The 14,704-nt window shown below is 42.6% G+C and overlaps 1 protein-coding gene across 1 annotated transcript in view; it reads right to left on the bottom strand.

The window, feature by feature from the left end:
• Positions 1-5,115: 5,115 nt before the first annotated feature.
• Positions 5,116-14,704, bottom strand: part of ptprdb (protein tyrosine phosphatase receptor type Db) — a 141,404-nt gene continuing 131,815 nt past the window's right edge. Inside the window, 8 exon segments of the mRNA XM_034537013.1 lie at positions 5,116-5,821; positions 5,934-6,069; positions 8,201-8,355; positions 8,465-8,590; positions 9,739-9,865; positions 10,003-10,181; positions 12,575-12,860; positions 14,526-14,680. Of these exon segments, the coding sequence (XP_034392904.1) occupies positions 5,753-5,821; positions 5,934-6,069; positions 8,201-8,355; positions 8,465-8,590; positions 9,739-9,865; positions 10,003-10,181; positions 12,575-12,860; positions 14,526-14,680 (1,233 nt within the window). The 3' untranslated portion in view covers positions 5,116-5,752.

Genomic DNA, 14,704 nt, shown 5'->3' with positions numbered 1-14,704 from the left:
TTAAATTGTCAAGTTATTTCAAGTAATTCAGTTGGTAACTGTTTTGGCCGGAGGCGGAGTCTCTGGTGATGCTGTTGTCTTTGAGGTGGTAGATGTCCTGCAGAGAGTCCTGTGACACCGCAATGTTGTCTCAGCTTCCACATCACTGACGGGTCGGGGGGGGCGCAGGGATTTAAAGCTGCTGGCCCTCCTCGGCATCCTCATGTTCATCATATTTCTGGACGTATCGGTGTAGACAGAGAGGTAGTTGTCACACCATGTCATCAGACTTGCTTCCCCCAGCGATCAGACCAATGGCTGCATTGTCGTCAGCATATCTCAGGATGGTGTCCTTGTGAGGTCGTTGAATAATGGTGTGTGTGTGTGTGGGTGGGTGGGTGGGTGGTATATGGGACCCATTCTGTCAGGATTTCCAATCTGTGTCTAAGCAGCCAGTCAGAGGGGTGGGGTTTGGGGCCAAAGGAGGATACAAGGAGAAGTTTACGTTGGACTGTCTTTAGGTGGTTGGTTATTGTCTTCAGAAGAGATATGAGGCTGACGGACGTGGAGCAGAGTGCTGGTGAATCCAGAGGGACCGTGGCAGGAAGAAAGAAGGGCAGGAGGTGAGATCCAGGAGGCATCGTGAGTGGCCATGGCGAGGTTTCAAAAAGCTTTGTAGTCTCATGGAGACCCGTGTGACAGCCTGCCTCAGGGGGCTCTGTGTCACACTGACCGCCAGTTCAGAGACTTCTTCATGAAAATGCAAAGAAGTTAATAAAAATTGTTAAACTTCTTTTTCTTTTTTTTTGGAGCATGGCCTTTCCGTAAAAGACTAGTGTGGTACTTTTTACTCCACTACATTTATTTGTTTACTTAAGTTTCTACATTTTTAATTTGAGATTTAAAAGTACAAAATCTAATCAACAAATTAAAACTGGATGTATTATTAATAATATACTTTTGATCCCCAGAGCTACTCTGCAGTATATAAAGTAATTAAATGCAGCATATCTTTTTAGACCTTGGTAAAAAATGTCGTTCTTGGCAAAGCTGTGTCTGTAACGGTACACGTGCAGAAATGTGACATTTCCAATTGAAATGTCACATTTTTGCATGTGTCTCTTAACCAATCTACAGCATCATATACTTTATAAGTTAAGCATATGTTTGTATCATAGCTACAAACACATGACTAAATAGTTAATTTATCTTAATAAGTAGGATCATTGTTTTTTTGAACCCTTAAATTACACTATATCCCAATATAAATCTTTTATAAAAAATTAAAATCACCACATTTGGAGATGCATGGACGCATGGACACATGCAATCTGAAAACCCCTTTTAACTACAGCTGTCAGACAAATATGGTTACAATATTTGCCTGAGATGTCATGTATGAAGTTGCTTGATATGCAAATTCTTAAGTGAAATGCCAGTATGTCAAATGTACATTTGTAAACCTTCATTTAGACAAACTATACTCTGACTTCATAAATAGGGAAAGTGTGAACAGGTGAGCAGTAGCGCCGGTGACGTCAGGGCTGACGAGAGCCAGCTGAAACTAATTAGGGAAGATAACAGGACCAGGAAAGTTATCTTCAAAATAAAAGCAGGAAACACTCGACCTGAAGACATGAATCAAGGAAACAGAAGACCAAAAATACCCACATATGTTGAAACTAATAATACTATGACTATTTTGACATATGCATTTTTAAGACTTTGTTTTTACTAATGTCTAACATAAATAATACATAATATATTATGAGTTTTTTTGACATCCTTAATTATGTTTTTTTATATCACTTTTATACTATATTTTAATGACACACTATACTAAGTCTTTTTACATTTTAATGACATACTATACTTTGGCATTTTAATTATTCAATGACTTGTAATTTATTTTCACAATGGCTTTAATAAAAGTTTTATAAAAAAATAAATATACAAATATATATATATATATATATATATATATATATATATAATTATAAATATTTGGACTTCTTTAAAGACATACTATACTGTGACTTTTTATTACATACTATAACTTTTTTTGGGATAGACTTGAATAATATGTGCTTTTTACTACTTTCAACACATTTGAAGGGGTCTGCTAGCCTTGCATGGTTAAAGGACCCCTGAATTAGGCCGTCTAATACTGCCTGTGTGAGTTTATATACTTTGGGTATAATGTTTAAAACACAAACATGGTCATTTCAAACAACAATCCTTGCTCTAATGTCATCCATATACAACATGAACTATTAGGGGCCAAAACATTTATTAATTTGAGACTATATTTTTAGCATTACAGATATGAAAATCACATTTAACTTTAAAACGGAGCACAGTATCTAACCACCAATACGTGGCAGCCGAAATCCTCTACAGCTACATTTCAAGCTGCTGTTAAGTATTATACAAAATGACAGAGCTAGCAATTATTTCACTTGAGTTTATTTGTAACAAATGAAACTTGTGTCGACAGAGAACAGAAATCCATACAGACCTGTTATTCGGTTTTCACACGTCCGAGAACCAATGTAAGAAAATAAAAAGCACTTGTTGAACCGGAGCAGAAAACAAACCAAATAATAATAAAAAAAGAAATGTTTACATTTACAGACCAATTAAAGGTAATTGATCCAAGTAACACCGTATTTTAATTTTTATACAATTTATAAACTCCAGTTTATTCATCTACATGATACATTAGGGGGTAAAATAGAACACTTTTCTTTGTGAAACTTCACTTTTGTGGTACAACAAATCCACAATGTGATGTATTGCAAATACTGCTTTGCCATAAACTGTGATTTCAGGTGCATCGTTTTTATCATATCACTGTGTATGTCCGATAGATTCTTATTCACTCTTTAGCTTAATTGTTTATCTGTTCATTCATCTATTTATGCATTTCGATTACTCTCTGTGTTTTGTGTTATTTACATATAAACAACCATGTGAGCGTTACAGGGTCCATCTTTACTGAGTTCAAGTAAAACTCCTTAGGGAGGGGGAAGGGGCTATCGGAGATAATAGGACACGAGTATTAGTGCATAGTACAAAGAGAGAAAGTGCAAGTCTTCCCATAACAGGTGCGACCAAAGGGGCATCTCAAAAGTGGTACCATGCATACAAAAAACGACAACAGGGTTACTGTAAGATGGTGGAAATCCGCCAAACGATCCCTTATGCGGTCAAGCATTAACGGAGATACACAACAAAAAGATGGTTTCTGTGTTGTTAGAGACGTAGCACCTGAACTTCTCTCAGCCTTTGTCGTTAAAAAGAAAATAAACAAAACAAATGGAACTGTTGACATCAGAATGAGTCACGCGGATGAGCAGTGGGACGGATTCTTTAGGAGGAGGGCTTCCGGTTATCCGTTTGGTTTGTCACTTATCTTTTTCTCCAAACTGACAAAGATAAGCCACTGTCGTTTTTTTTTTTTTTTTTTTTACATGGCTGAGTATATAAGTATGACTTTTCCGAGCCAGCTCACAGTCGCGTGTGCTGTCAAAGTCATCGGCGTGGCAGGCGAACTGAAGTCTGAAAAGAAAAGACTGAACACTTTTTTTTCTTTTCTCCTCCCAAAATGATCAGACCACCTATTTTCACCTATTTTTTTTTTTTTCTTCCACTGTATTTGAGTAAGATATCTTTTTGATTAAAAGAGATATGAGTGTTGTTGCTGGAAAAGTGATGAGTACAACGATCCAGCCTCCGCAGAGCCGTCCATACAAAGTTTCACGGCCAAATAACACAACACACAAGATACTTATACATACTGTAACATAACAAAATCATATACACATACATTCGGTTCACATACGCACAAACACACACGCACATAAAAATACACAAAAAACCCTTTAAAGTAACGTTATCAAAATAGGCGTGTAATATAAGGCACTAGAAATCTAAAATCAAAATACTTATTAGATGCTGTTTGAAGTATGAGTTTGATCATTCGTCGGTTGCCATGACACACAGAAGTATGACATCATCTACTGGAGTTGTGACATGATAAAAAGATCTACTTCCTAAGAGGTCAGAGGTCGCCCCTCTTGTTTGGACACGTCGAACAGTGGCGAGAATCCTATATAACATCTTTGTGTCTGGGGGGGGGAGGGGGGAAAGAATGTGTCATCAATATCATCGTCTTCTTAATGGCATATAACTGCAGTTAGTGACTACACACAAAAATATATAATACATCTACTTATTGCACACTGAATCAGACGGAGAAAAAGTCATGGGTGAGCATTCCAGTGAGACATTTGTTCCTGCCCTAACCCCCCCGCCTCCCCCCCCCCCCCAACACCCTCATCCCATCCCCTGCTTCGTGAAAGCTCATCTGGACACATAAATAGACGTTTTGTCGTACATTATTTTCTGTGCATGCTCTCTGTGGTTCTATCTGGACTTTTTCTCAACCTGCATACAGAAGAAGGACTTTCCAGAAGCAGCTTTGTTAATGCTGTAAAACCCCGGACCCGAACCTCCGGCGGGCCCCGTGGATTTAAAAAAACAGGTTGTCTCCTTTGACGCCGCAGGCCAGATAGAAGGCTGAGAGTCCTGCGTGCATGGTGAACAATTGTGTGTGTGTTTAAAAGCTGAGTGGGTTAGAGAATACAGGAGTGACACTCAATGGTGGTGTTTTTTTTATAGAATTGTGAACATTTCCCACACTAGATTGTACACTTTAAAAACAGTACCGTATCACTTTGTTTTCTTTTCTTCATCTTCTTTTGAACGCTACAGATCTTTGTATTACACAGAAGGGTACAAAATACTACTTTGCCTTTGTATTGTCAGTGGAGACAAAGTCATGAATCTGTCAAAACAAAACAAAAACAGAACATGCCATAAAGAATAGCCAGTTTAAAAAAAACAAGAAAAAAAACAAGATCGTCACATATCTATTTTATTTTATTTTTCTAAAAAACTAAATGAATGTTTTACTTCGTGGTATGCATTTTAAACCTCCCTCAAGCTTCCCTTATCTTAAAACATGAAGCATAAGGTTGAACTGGTGGTTTTTATTACTGTATGGTAGAAATATCTTGTTTTTCAAGAAACTACACAAGAGTCTGTTTCCAAAACAAAACAGAAAAACATAGCTTGGTGTCTTTTTTTTTTTTTTTGGGATATATATTCTTTGTCTTTTCAATACCGTGCGCTCTGTGTTTTCAGTCTCCCGTTGGCAAATCTCTGGTGCTCAAAAGTCCCAGTTCTGTCAGTCCACGAGACTTCCATAAGATGGATTTGTCGACTCCTTCTGGACAGTCCTCAAGATAGAAAAAAATCTAAATGTCTTGTGACAGCTAAATACTGTAGCCGGGTCCTGTATCTAGGTTGGTGATGCTACACTGGTGGTGGACGAGGTGAGAGTTCCACACCCAAACAATGTTACGCAATCTGGGTGCTCACAAAAGCACTGAAACCAATAATACAAAAAAAGAAATAAAATCAATATTTGATCAAGTATTCTGATTGGAACAGTGGTTGAAGTTGCTTCTTCAGACTGACCAACGGGGTGTGTTGGGGCTGAGGGTGAAAGGAAACACCCTTGTCAAGCAGGTTGCTATGGCTCAGTTAGAGGTGCTGTTTCTGAGTACGGGATAAGCCGATGGGTCCCCTTCACTCTGCATGTGGTCCTCCGAAGACACATTGCAGCCTAGTGCATTAATGTAGGCCGCGTGTGACCTAAGAAAAGTGCACTAAGGTGGGATGTGGCGTGAGAGACGGCCAGTCGGGTTTATGTTGCATAGTGGTCAAAGCTTCCCAGGTACTCCAGACTGGCCCGGTAGCAGAACTGGTACTGGTCCTGGAGGGAGGCAGAAGAATATCGAGTGAGGAACAAAAAATTAAAGAAATAAACTGATGAAGACAAGTGGAAAGAAAGCACGAGTTGGAAGGATAACAGCTGGGAAGCTCACCTCTGTCTGGACGGTGGCAGGTCTCTGGGTGCGCAGCATCTTGACGGTCTGGAAGATGTCCACCACGCCCTCGTACCGCATCCTCTCCAGAACGATGCTGAGGGTGATGAACACGCCGGTCCGGCCCACTCCGGCACTGTTGGCGAAGAGGTGGAAACATATTAAGAGCTGGATACGTTCAACTTTTCTTTTTTTTAAATAATATTATATGCCATTTAAAAGACATTGTATAGTATGTCATATAAATATCACAATGAAGGCAGGTAGAGTATGTCATAAAAATGTCTAAAATAATAGCGTAAAGTACGTCATGAAGCGGCATATTAAAGCTCGTCATAAAACTGTCAAAACGTACATATGTAGTTAAAGGGAAATATAACATCATTGCAAAGATTTGGAGCTCATTTCTGGAGGGGGAAGAGTTTGTCTTTAGTCTAACGCTTGTCTCATCAGGGCTTGTGGGAGCATTCTATTGGTGGGCTACAATAATACTGCAGAAATACAATCTGCTGAGCGTTGTGAACTTTAGACTATTTTCACATTTGTGCATGGTCTATAAAATTCTGAATGGTTTGGTCCCATCTCCACTGCGTGACCTGGTGTAGCGTCGCTCAGTGAGTTCAATCAGATCCACCAGAAGAGCCTCCGTACGCGACGGCACCGCTCCAATCATCCTTTTCTGTGAAAGCCACAAATCAGTGGAACACCTGCCTGATGCTGAGCTGCAGCTCCATCGGCACTTTTAAAAAATAATTTAAAAAAAATGCTGTTCAAAGGTGGTCAGCGATGTACTCATTGAGCAAAATTATTATGGTTTGTATTACTTACTTTGAATGTTTTTTATTACTTACTTTTAATGTGCTGTACTGTAGCTTTGCATTGTGTGTATTGTGTGTTCTTCTCACCACATATAATGTTGTCTTGTGTCTGTTATCCTGTAATGTTTGCTATTGTTTTATGTTTCTTATGGTCTGTCGAGGGACTACAGATGCAAATGAGCTGTAGCAACAATCTGGCACAGTGCATCAAATGGTGACATTTATGTTTTAACTGTACATGGTCCCTTTGAAATAAAGATATATATATATATATATATATATATATATATATATATATATATATATATATATATATATATAAAAGATCTATCTCTGCATCTGTCACCCTCTACAGTTATTTCTATGCTTGTTTCTGCTGAGAAACAGTCAGTAATGCCCAACAACAAATCATGCCACTGATATCTCTATTTGAAATATCAAATAGTGCCTATATGTACTTGTTGATGTGTTGTCTCTATGTAATGTGGAAAAGACAATGAAAACATTTGTCGGAAAAAAAAGAAATTTATGGTGTACTATGTCCAACAAATGTCATTAAAAGTCATAGTATAGTAAGTCATTAAAGGGCATTACAAAAGTAATGGTAAACAAAGTCTTAATATTCTATGTCACAAAAAAGTAATCTTAAAGTCATAGTGTAGTATGTCATTTAAAAATCATTGTACAGTATGCATTTATTCTACCATATTAAAGTAGGAGTATAGTATGTCCTTAGAATATAAAAAATTGTCGTAAAGTGAGTCATAGAAAGTGACTGTAACTTAAACAGTCATGAAAAAAAAGGTGTCATTAAAAGGTTAGTTTACAAGTATAGTAGTATAGTACGTCGTAAAAATCATACTAGCATACTAGTGTGTTCACTAGTGTTGAAGTTTGGAGTGACCTCATTTAGATGTGTTTGCTTACACAGGGCCAAGATCACCGAATATAAATATATATAAAATACATATATATATATATAAAAAATACATATAAAGACATATCAATATATATATTTATATATATTCTTTTCTTTTTTAGAGCTGTTGCAGAGAAGTAAACTTCCCATGACTGTGACCAATGACCTTCAGGCTAATGGTTTAGAATCACTGCCCTGTCTGACTGTCCCAGACGCAGTCACCAAACCCTGACTGTGCATCAAGCCCACTCAAACCTCCAGGCAGAATTAATCAATTAAATCGCCTACATACAAAAAGCTGGATATATGCAACAATTCATAACTGTGTCTCCGGTCCTGCTGATTTTTCATAGACTATTATGCCATAAGATGAATGGCACTGAAATCTTCTGTTGTTTGTTAAGGTACATAAAATAATGCCATGAACCTCGTTTACTTTGCTTTTTTTCCTAAATTTGTCTCTCACCTGTCACAATGAACACAACAGTCACGTGGTATGAAATATGGTCGTGTGAAGGAGCAGGTCTTACCTGCAGTGCACACTTATTGGCCCGTCCTGGCCAAACTGCTCTTTAGTTTTGTGCACCTGGCCAATGAAATCGATGAATCCCTCCCCTGACTTTGGCACTCCTTGTTCTGGCCAATCAGTGAACTGGAACTGACGAACTGTCCGCGATTGGCCGTCCTGGAGGAGGAGGAGGAGGAGGAGGAGGAGGAAGAAGTTTAGTTCTAAATGATGACCCTCATAGGTGCTCGACACAGACAACACAAACGCACAGGCGCCGATGACTCACCCTGGCATCCGTGACTTTGAACTCTCGCAGAATGTACTGGGGCATGTTGTACTCAGCCATGGGATCCACCACAAAGTACTGGTACCGGGCTGAGCGCTCCGCGGGCCAGTACTGGTGACACTTCTCCTGCAGGAGGACAGCGGAGAGGCTTCTGGTCAGAGCTTTACATGTGCGCATGTCGTGATTCATGCCAACAACATGCCTGAGAGGAGCCCTCTGCCCAAATTAACAGCTGGATGTCAAAAACATATTCTTCTCCTGCTGACTAAGGACAAACTGAAATAGTGGCTTAAAACAAAGGACACTTACATAAACCTTGGTGTCTTAAATTGATTGCATTTTGCTTGGAAGGCCTTATGTCAAAACGTGATAAAAAAACAAAGCAAATGTGTGCTTTGAGAGTTCTTACGAAACCAAAAGAAGCCACTGCACGTTAAACCGCTGCTGCTTGTTGATAAGATTAAAACATATCTCCGGGTATTTCGACTGTACATAATGGCGGGACCTCTCTCAAGATGACTGGAAATAAATCTGTGAGCAACACCTCGTGCCAGAAGCCCACACGGCGAGGCTGCTTTTAGCTGCTCCATAGTCACCACCTCCATAGTCTGGACCCTGGACCGACAAGAACGCACTCTGTTTTCTATCTGCGTTCTTTGAGTTGATCTGAAACACTCCTCCTTTGATGATGCATGTATCTGCTCACCTGTAAGGCACTTTGAATTCCCCAGGTGTATGAATTATGCTATAAAAATAAACTTGCTTTGCCTCGCCTTCGCATCACGCCTCAGAGAACAATTTAATGCTACTTTGTCAGGAGAATTGCATCCCGACCGGATTGTCTTGTGCCGTATGCAGTTCATGAGATATAACTCACACCATTATCTCTTTCTCGCGTCACCCACTGTGTGCTTTTTTTCCTTTCTTTTTTTCTTCTTCTTTACTCAGTTATGCTCCCAAAAATAGCTACATATTAAATCTGTATTTTCTTGCCGCAAAAGGACACTGTTTATGACAGTTTCTCAGTAAACAGGGAGTGGAAACGGAAAAAAAAATGGGCGACGAAATGCACAAGAGCTGTTGATCATGCTGCAGGTCAGGCAGTCAGCGTTAATTAGTATGAATTAGTTAAATTATGAGGCACAATGTGTGATATTGTATATTCCATTCCATGTGTAAAAGGAATCACGTAATCAAGACCAAAATCACGATATGATTACGTGTGTGTGCGTGTGTGTGCGTGTGTGTGTGCGTGCATGTCCTTGTGTCCGTACCCGCCCCATTTCTCTCAGTTTGGTTAGCATGACAACTATGGTGGAGTTGTGTTCCCACAGCATCCTCCAGTAGTCCTCTGTGGTCTCGGCCAGCGGGCCCTGGGTTGCTATGTAGGCCTTCTGCTGCCTGCAAACACAAGGAGGTGAGAGACCTTTGAGTCTCCATGCAATAACTGAATGAACTAAACCTTCATTTAATGCCTTGAAGGCCAACAAGGAAAACGGGAACATAGAAAAAGAGGATCAGATCACACTTTGTCTGACCTGTATCCATCGATGAAGCTGGCGTTGATGTAGTCCGATCCCTCCACCCCTCTGATTGGCTGCAGGCAGACCCGCGTGGTCTCGTAGGGCATGATGTTCACCAGCCGGTTCTTGAACTTGTTGCATGGCAGGTTGGCACTCACGAACCGCGATGTGTGGGCCTTGGCACTGGCCAGACGCTGGAGAAAGAAATCTGTATTTTAGAATATTACACTGATAATATATATTCGTTTATTTACAGATTAAATCCTTTTAATTCTGCGTGAAACGTTTGGCCAATACCACATGGGAGATTAAAAGACACAGCTATTTCACATATATCTTTTGGTCCTGCACATACAAATCATATATAAGAAGCTTTTAAAGATCCTTAATTATGGCTCCAAGACACTAGTGAGAGCAGACAAAACACAAAGGACTCAAAGGAAGGATGATGGGAGTAATGGGAAACCAGGAGGGGGGATTGATTAAAAAGAAGGAATACTGAGAGTAAAATATCAGTTTGACTCGGCGGGCCTGAGGCTATTTAGCCAGACATCAAAAAGAGGGGCAATATAGAGGAAAGAGGGCAGCGGCAGGCATTGGGAAAGGGAATATTATACAATGAACGAGAGGAGGAAGAAGAAAATCAGGGGTGGGGGTGGACAGGAAACCACAAGGCCCCACACTGTCTCAACGCACATATGTGAACCACAGTTGATCCTTCACCAGCAAAAGTGAGTGCACACTGTACACTCTGTCTGACACTTCGACCATTGGATGACACGGCATAAATAAAAAATAAAAAACGAACAACAGAGACTTTGGCGGAGGGGAAACCGCAGACGGAGACAATGGGGTCTCGTGAACTGGGCCTCGGCCGGCGGCGGCTACCGGGACGTCCTGGGAGGAACAGCAGTACAGTATTCTCTTACAGACGCTGGAAAAATCCCGCACCCGACCACAAGTTCATTTTGGTTCCCTGGAACCGAGGTCTCCCAGTGCCAACGATAGCAATTCTTCATGCGAGTTGAATCTGGATTTGCCTTATCAATGAAGTACGTGCCTATTATTTCAACCATCTGTTGAGCTTGGATGCAATCCTGCCCTGCTGGCAACCCCCGGCCTGCAAGCGCTCTCAGTAAACTCTCGGTGCACGGAAACAAAAACAGTGTGTCTTAATAGGGTGCTGGGTTACCAAAGGCTGCCAGGGCAGCTGTGTTTCTTTCTTTTTCTCACACACACGCTCTCCAACTTTCTTTCTCACTGGGATTCTTCTCTGTGAGAAATTCCGTCCTTCTGTTGTTTTGTCGGCGAAAAGGTGGAAAGCGCGGTTGTCTGTCCCGCAAGCGTTGGAGTGAGACGGAACAAGGCGGCCGGGACACCGCCTCCGGCATATGTTTCAATTAGGACCATTCCTGTCCTGCCATTAGGAGAGGAATGCCAGAGCATGGCATGGAGGAGATTGCTCAGAATGGCTTTGTGTTTACTTTGCCCTCTGAGCGTCTGAGCAGAAATAACCCATTCCAGGAAAAAAGATGTGAGCCACCTGCTTTCGACATGTAGCTGTGTGGGTAAATTGTCTTTCCGCCCAGCCGAGAACTTTGCATCCCAAGAGGTGGACAAACCACAACAACAAGCCGGATACAATGAAAGCAACGCAACTCAACGACGCTCACTTATGTGCTCACTCTAGATGGATGCCTGCCTCCTGTGTTCTGCCTCCTGTGTTCTGCCTTTTAATTCTAATCAGCTACCATAAACGTTCAAAAGTGCCCATGTGACCTGAGATTTTGTTATAAACTGCAACTTTCTGGCCTACATTATTTCATCTTCCTGCGTGAAGCCGTCTGACGCACTCTAAAAAATAAAAAAAAAACGTAGAACTTGCTTACCTTGGATTCAAAAGTTGCAATCCCATAATCCCCTTCAAATCCAACCATCCATCCTGGGTATATGAAACTCTCAGAGGGGGGAGGGCCGAAAAACAGCCCCGGGATAGATGCTCAGTAACCAGCTGACTGGCCATCGGGAAGTTCGGGAGGACTTCCAAACAGCCAATCCATTTCCTCAAAGCCCGCCTGTCAGATTGCCCAGAGTGCAATGCTGCCTGTCAGTCTGGGCCAATCTAATTTGCCCCTCCCAATTTGGACTGATCCTCATTTTTAGAAGAGGTGTTTGTTGGCCACCAATGACTAGTGTAAATATGAGTGTTGTTTAGGACTGTTGTTTTTATCTGAAGCTATCGGGCCGGTAGAGTGGGTCGTCCTTCAATCAGAGGATTGGCGGTTCGATTCCCGGCTCCGCTAGTCCAAGTCAAAGCCGGTTGTGGTGTGTGAATGGGTATGAATGTTAGACAGTCCTGATGGGCAGGTGGAAACTTGCATGGTAGTCCCTGCATATGAATGGGTGTGAATGGGTGAATGATGGGTATTGTGGTCGGAAGACTAGAAAAGCACTAGGAGGCCCTGAATATCTACAGTACCACATTCAGGGATGCTACTGCGGAGCTTTGTCCCTTCAAGAGTCATCATCATTGATCAGTTTCATGAACTTTTAACAACCCTTGAGCACACGGGCGGTCGGTCCTCACCTTGAACTCCAGCTCCATGCCGGTGACGTTCTCCCCCGGTTCGACCTGCGTCAGCCTCTGGATGTAGGAGTACAGGTTCCTCGCGGGGACCTCGGTGTTCCCGCAGGTCACGGCCTCCAGCAGCGCATCGTGGATGAAGATGTACTGATCCTCCGTCTGGACCATGTAGTTCCTCTGGGAGCGCATCAGCGTGACGTGGCCGTAGATGTCCAGGGCCTTTTCATGCTTGAGTCGCTCCGCCATGGCGTCGATCACGATGAAGCAACCCGTGCGACCGACTCCAGCACTGAACCGGACGGAGCGAGGAAAGAAAGAAAAAACACAGGGAGCAGATGGTGATGCGATATTCTCACGCGACCTTCTGGGTACGAATTGTGGAGCAAATCATTTCCCGGAGTGCGCGCGGTGTCATCAAACCCGACGCTAATCTCGGCCTGTTGCGCTGTGCCTGAATCAACTAAGTATCACAAAAGGTGCCAGCAAGCAATATTTCCAACAAAGGATGTAAGAAAATTGACATCAGCAATGAGTCAGCATCACCGTCTGACTGGCGTTAGGAAGATATCCTCTCCTATCGACATGCAATCCAGAAATGTAATACATTTAGCTGCCCACCCAAACACTTCCACGTTTCTGCTGTGCTAGTACCTAAACGGTGGAACAGCCTGACCAAGCAAGTTTCAGCAACCGGATACAAAATAAAAACTCTTTATATTGTTCAAATAATATCAGTGTGTGTGTGTGTGTGTGTGTGTGTGTGGAATGGGACTCTGCTCATTGTTTGATACAGAGGCTGGTTGATATGTTAAGGCACATTATGATGGAATCTTGCTGGGATAATTACATTTGACTGATAATCCTGTTACTCCATCTGACTGCTACGGAAGATTAGGAAGAGCTCCTCTCCTGCCAACCTTTTCACCCCCCCACCCCCTCTCCTCCCATCTTTATCTCCCTGCCTCTTTATCTTCTACCCAAGTACCCTTGCAACCCTCTCGCTCTAGCTCTACCACTTTTTCCACTCTTGCATTTGCACCTTTATTCTAGATTCCATTTTCGCTCCACTTTCCCTTTTCTTTAATTCATCATTTCCATCCACCGCGTCCTGGATTTGACCCTCACCTCCTCTCTTATTCCGCTCACATATCCCCCCGCCCCCCCCCCCCCCCCCCCCCCCCCCCCCCCCCTCTCTAACTCAACGGTCCATCGCTAACTCTGTGCTCTCGATCATTCCTCAATCCCCCTTTCTCTTCACTCGCCGCTCTTCCATACCTCTAAATTCCCTGCCTCGGCCCTTCCTTCACTCCCTGGTGGCACGCTTGGTTGCAGCTCTGGAGCTCAACGCTGTGTGACGGGACTGCAATGACACGTTCTTAGGAATTCTCCCTCCAACCCAACATGCGAGCCCCCCTGCTGCTCAGACAGGAGCTCGCAGTGAGTTTAAACTTCTGAACCCACGACGTACGGGAACACCGAGTGAAGCCTGAAAGCTGCTTCTGGAAGAGAGTTGGTTCCTCTGTTGTTAAACCTCCGCGAGGAGGACTGTCGGTAAGGGAGGAATGTGGCCGTCGAAGCCAGCGAGGACAATTTGGGTTTTGCATAATGGCAGGTCAATCAGTCCGGGACCTGTGAATGATTTTATACAAGTGCTCTTGGACTCTTGTTGATTTTCACAGACTCCCGGGCTTTAGAAAATTATCTTGCCAAGTAAAACCCAAAATAACACATAAGTGTTTCATGCAAGCGCGCACACACACACACACACACACACACACACACACACACACACACACACACACACCAAGCACACACACACACCAAGGACCAAAAGTGTTTTCTTTTTGGTGGATTTATGAGTCCTTCCAGTCCAGTGAAGATTTTTTTTTTGGACACAGGACCGATAAAAAAAGAAAAAGAAACATAGATAAATCAATGACGGAAAACAACACACCTGCAATGGACGACCATGGGACCGGCGTCTGGAGGGTTGCAGGCCTTGACCCTGCGTAGGAAGGCCAGGAAGGGAGTGGGGTGTTCGGGCACCCCGTGGTCGGGCCAGGCCGTGAACTGGAAGTGACGAACCTCGCGCTTCTCATTGGAGCCGCTCTGGACGAGCCGACGGACACAGAG

Source organism: Cyclopterus lumpus, chromosome 1, assembly GCF_009769545.1.
Source record: "Cyclopterus lumpus isolate fCycLum1 chromosome 1, fCycLum1.pri, whole genome shotgun sequence".
NCBI lineage: Eukaryota > Metazoa > Chordata > Actinopteri > Perciformes > Cyclopteridae > Cyclopterus > Cyclopterus lumpus.
Note: the sequence above shows the minus strand (reverse complement) of the source record. Positions and strands in the feature narration are given on the sequence as shown.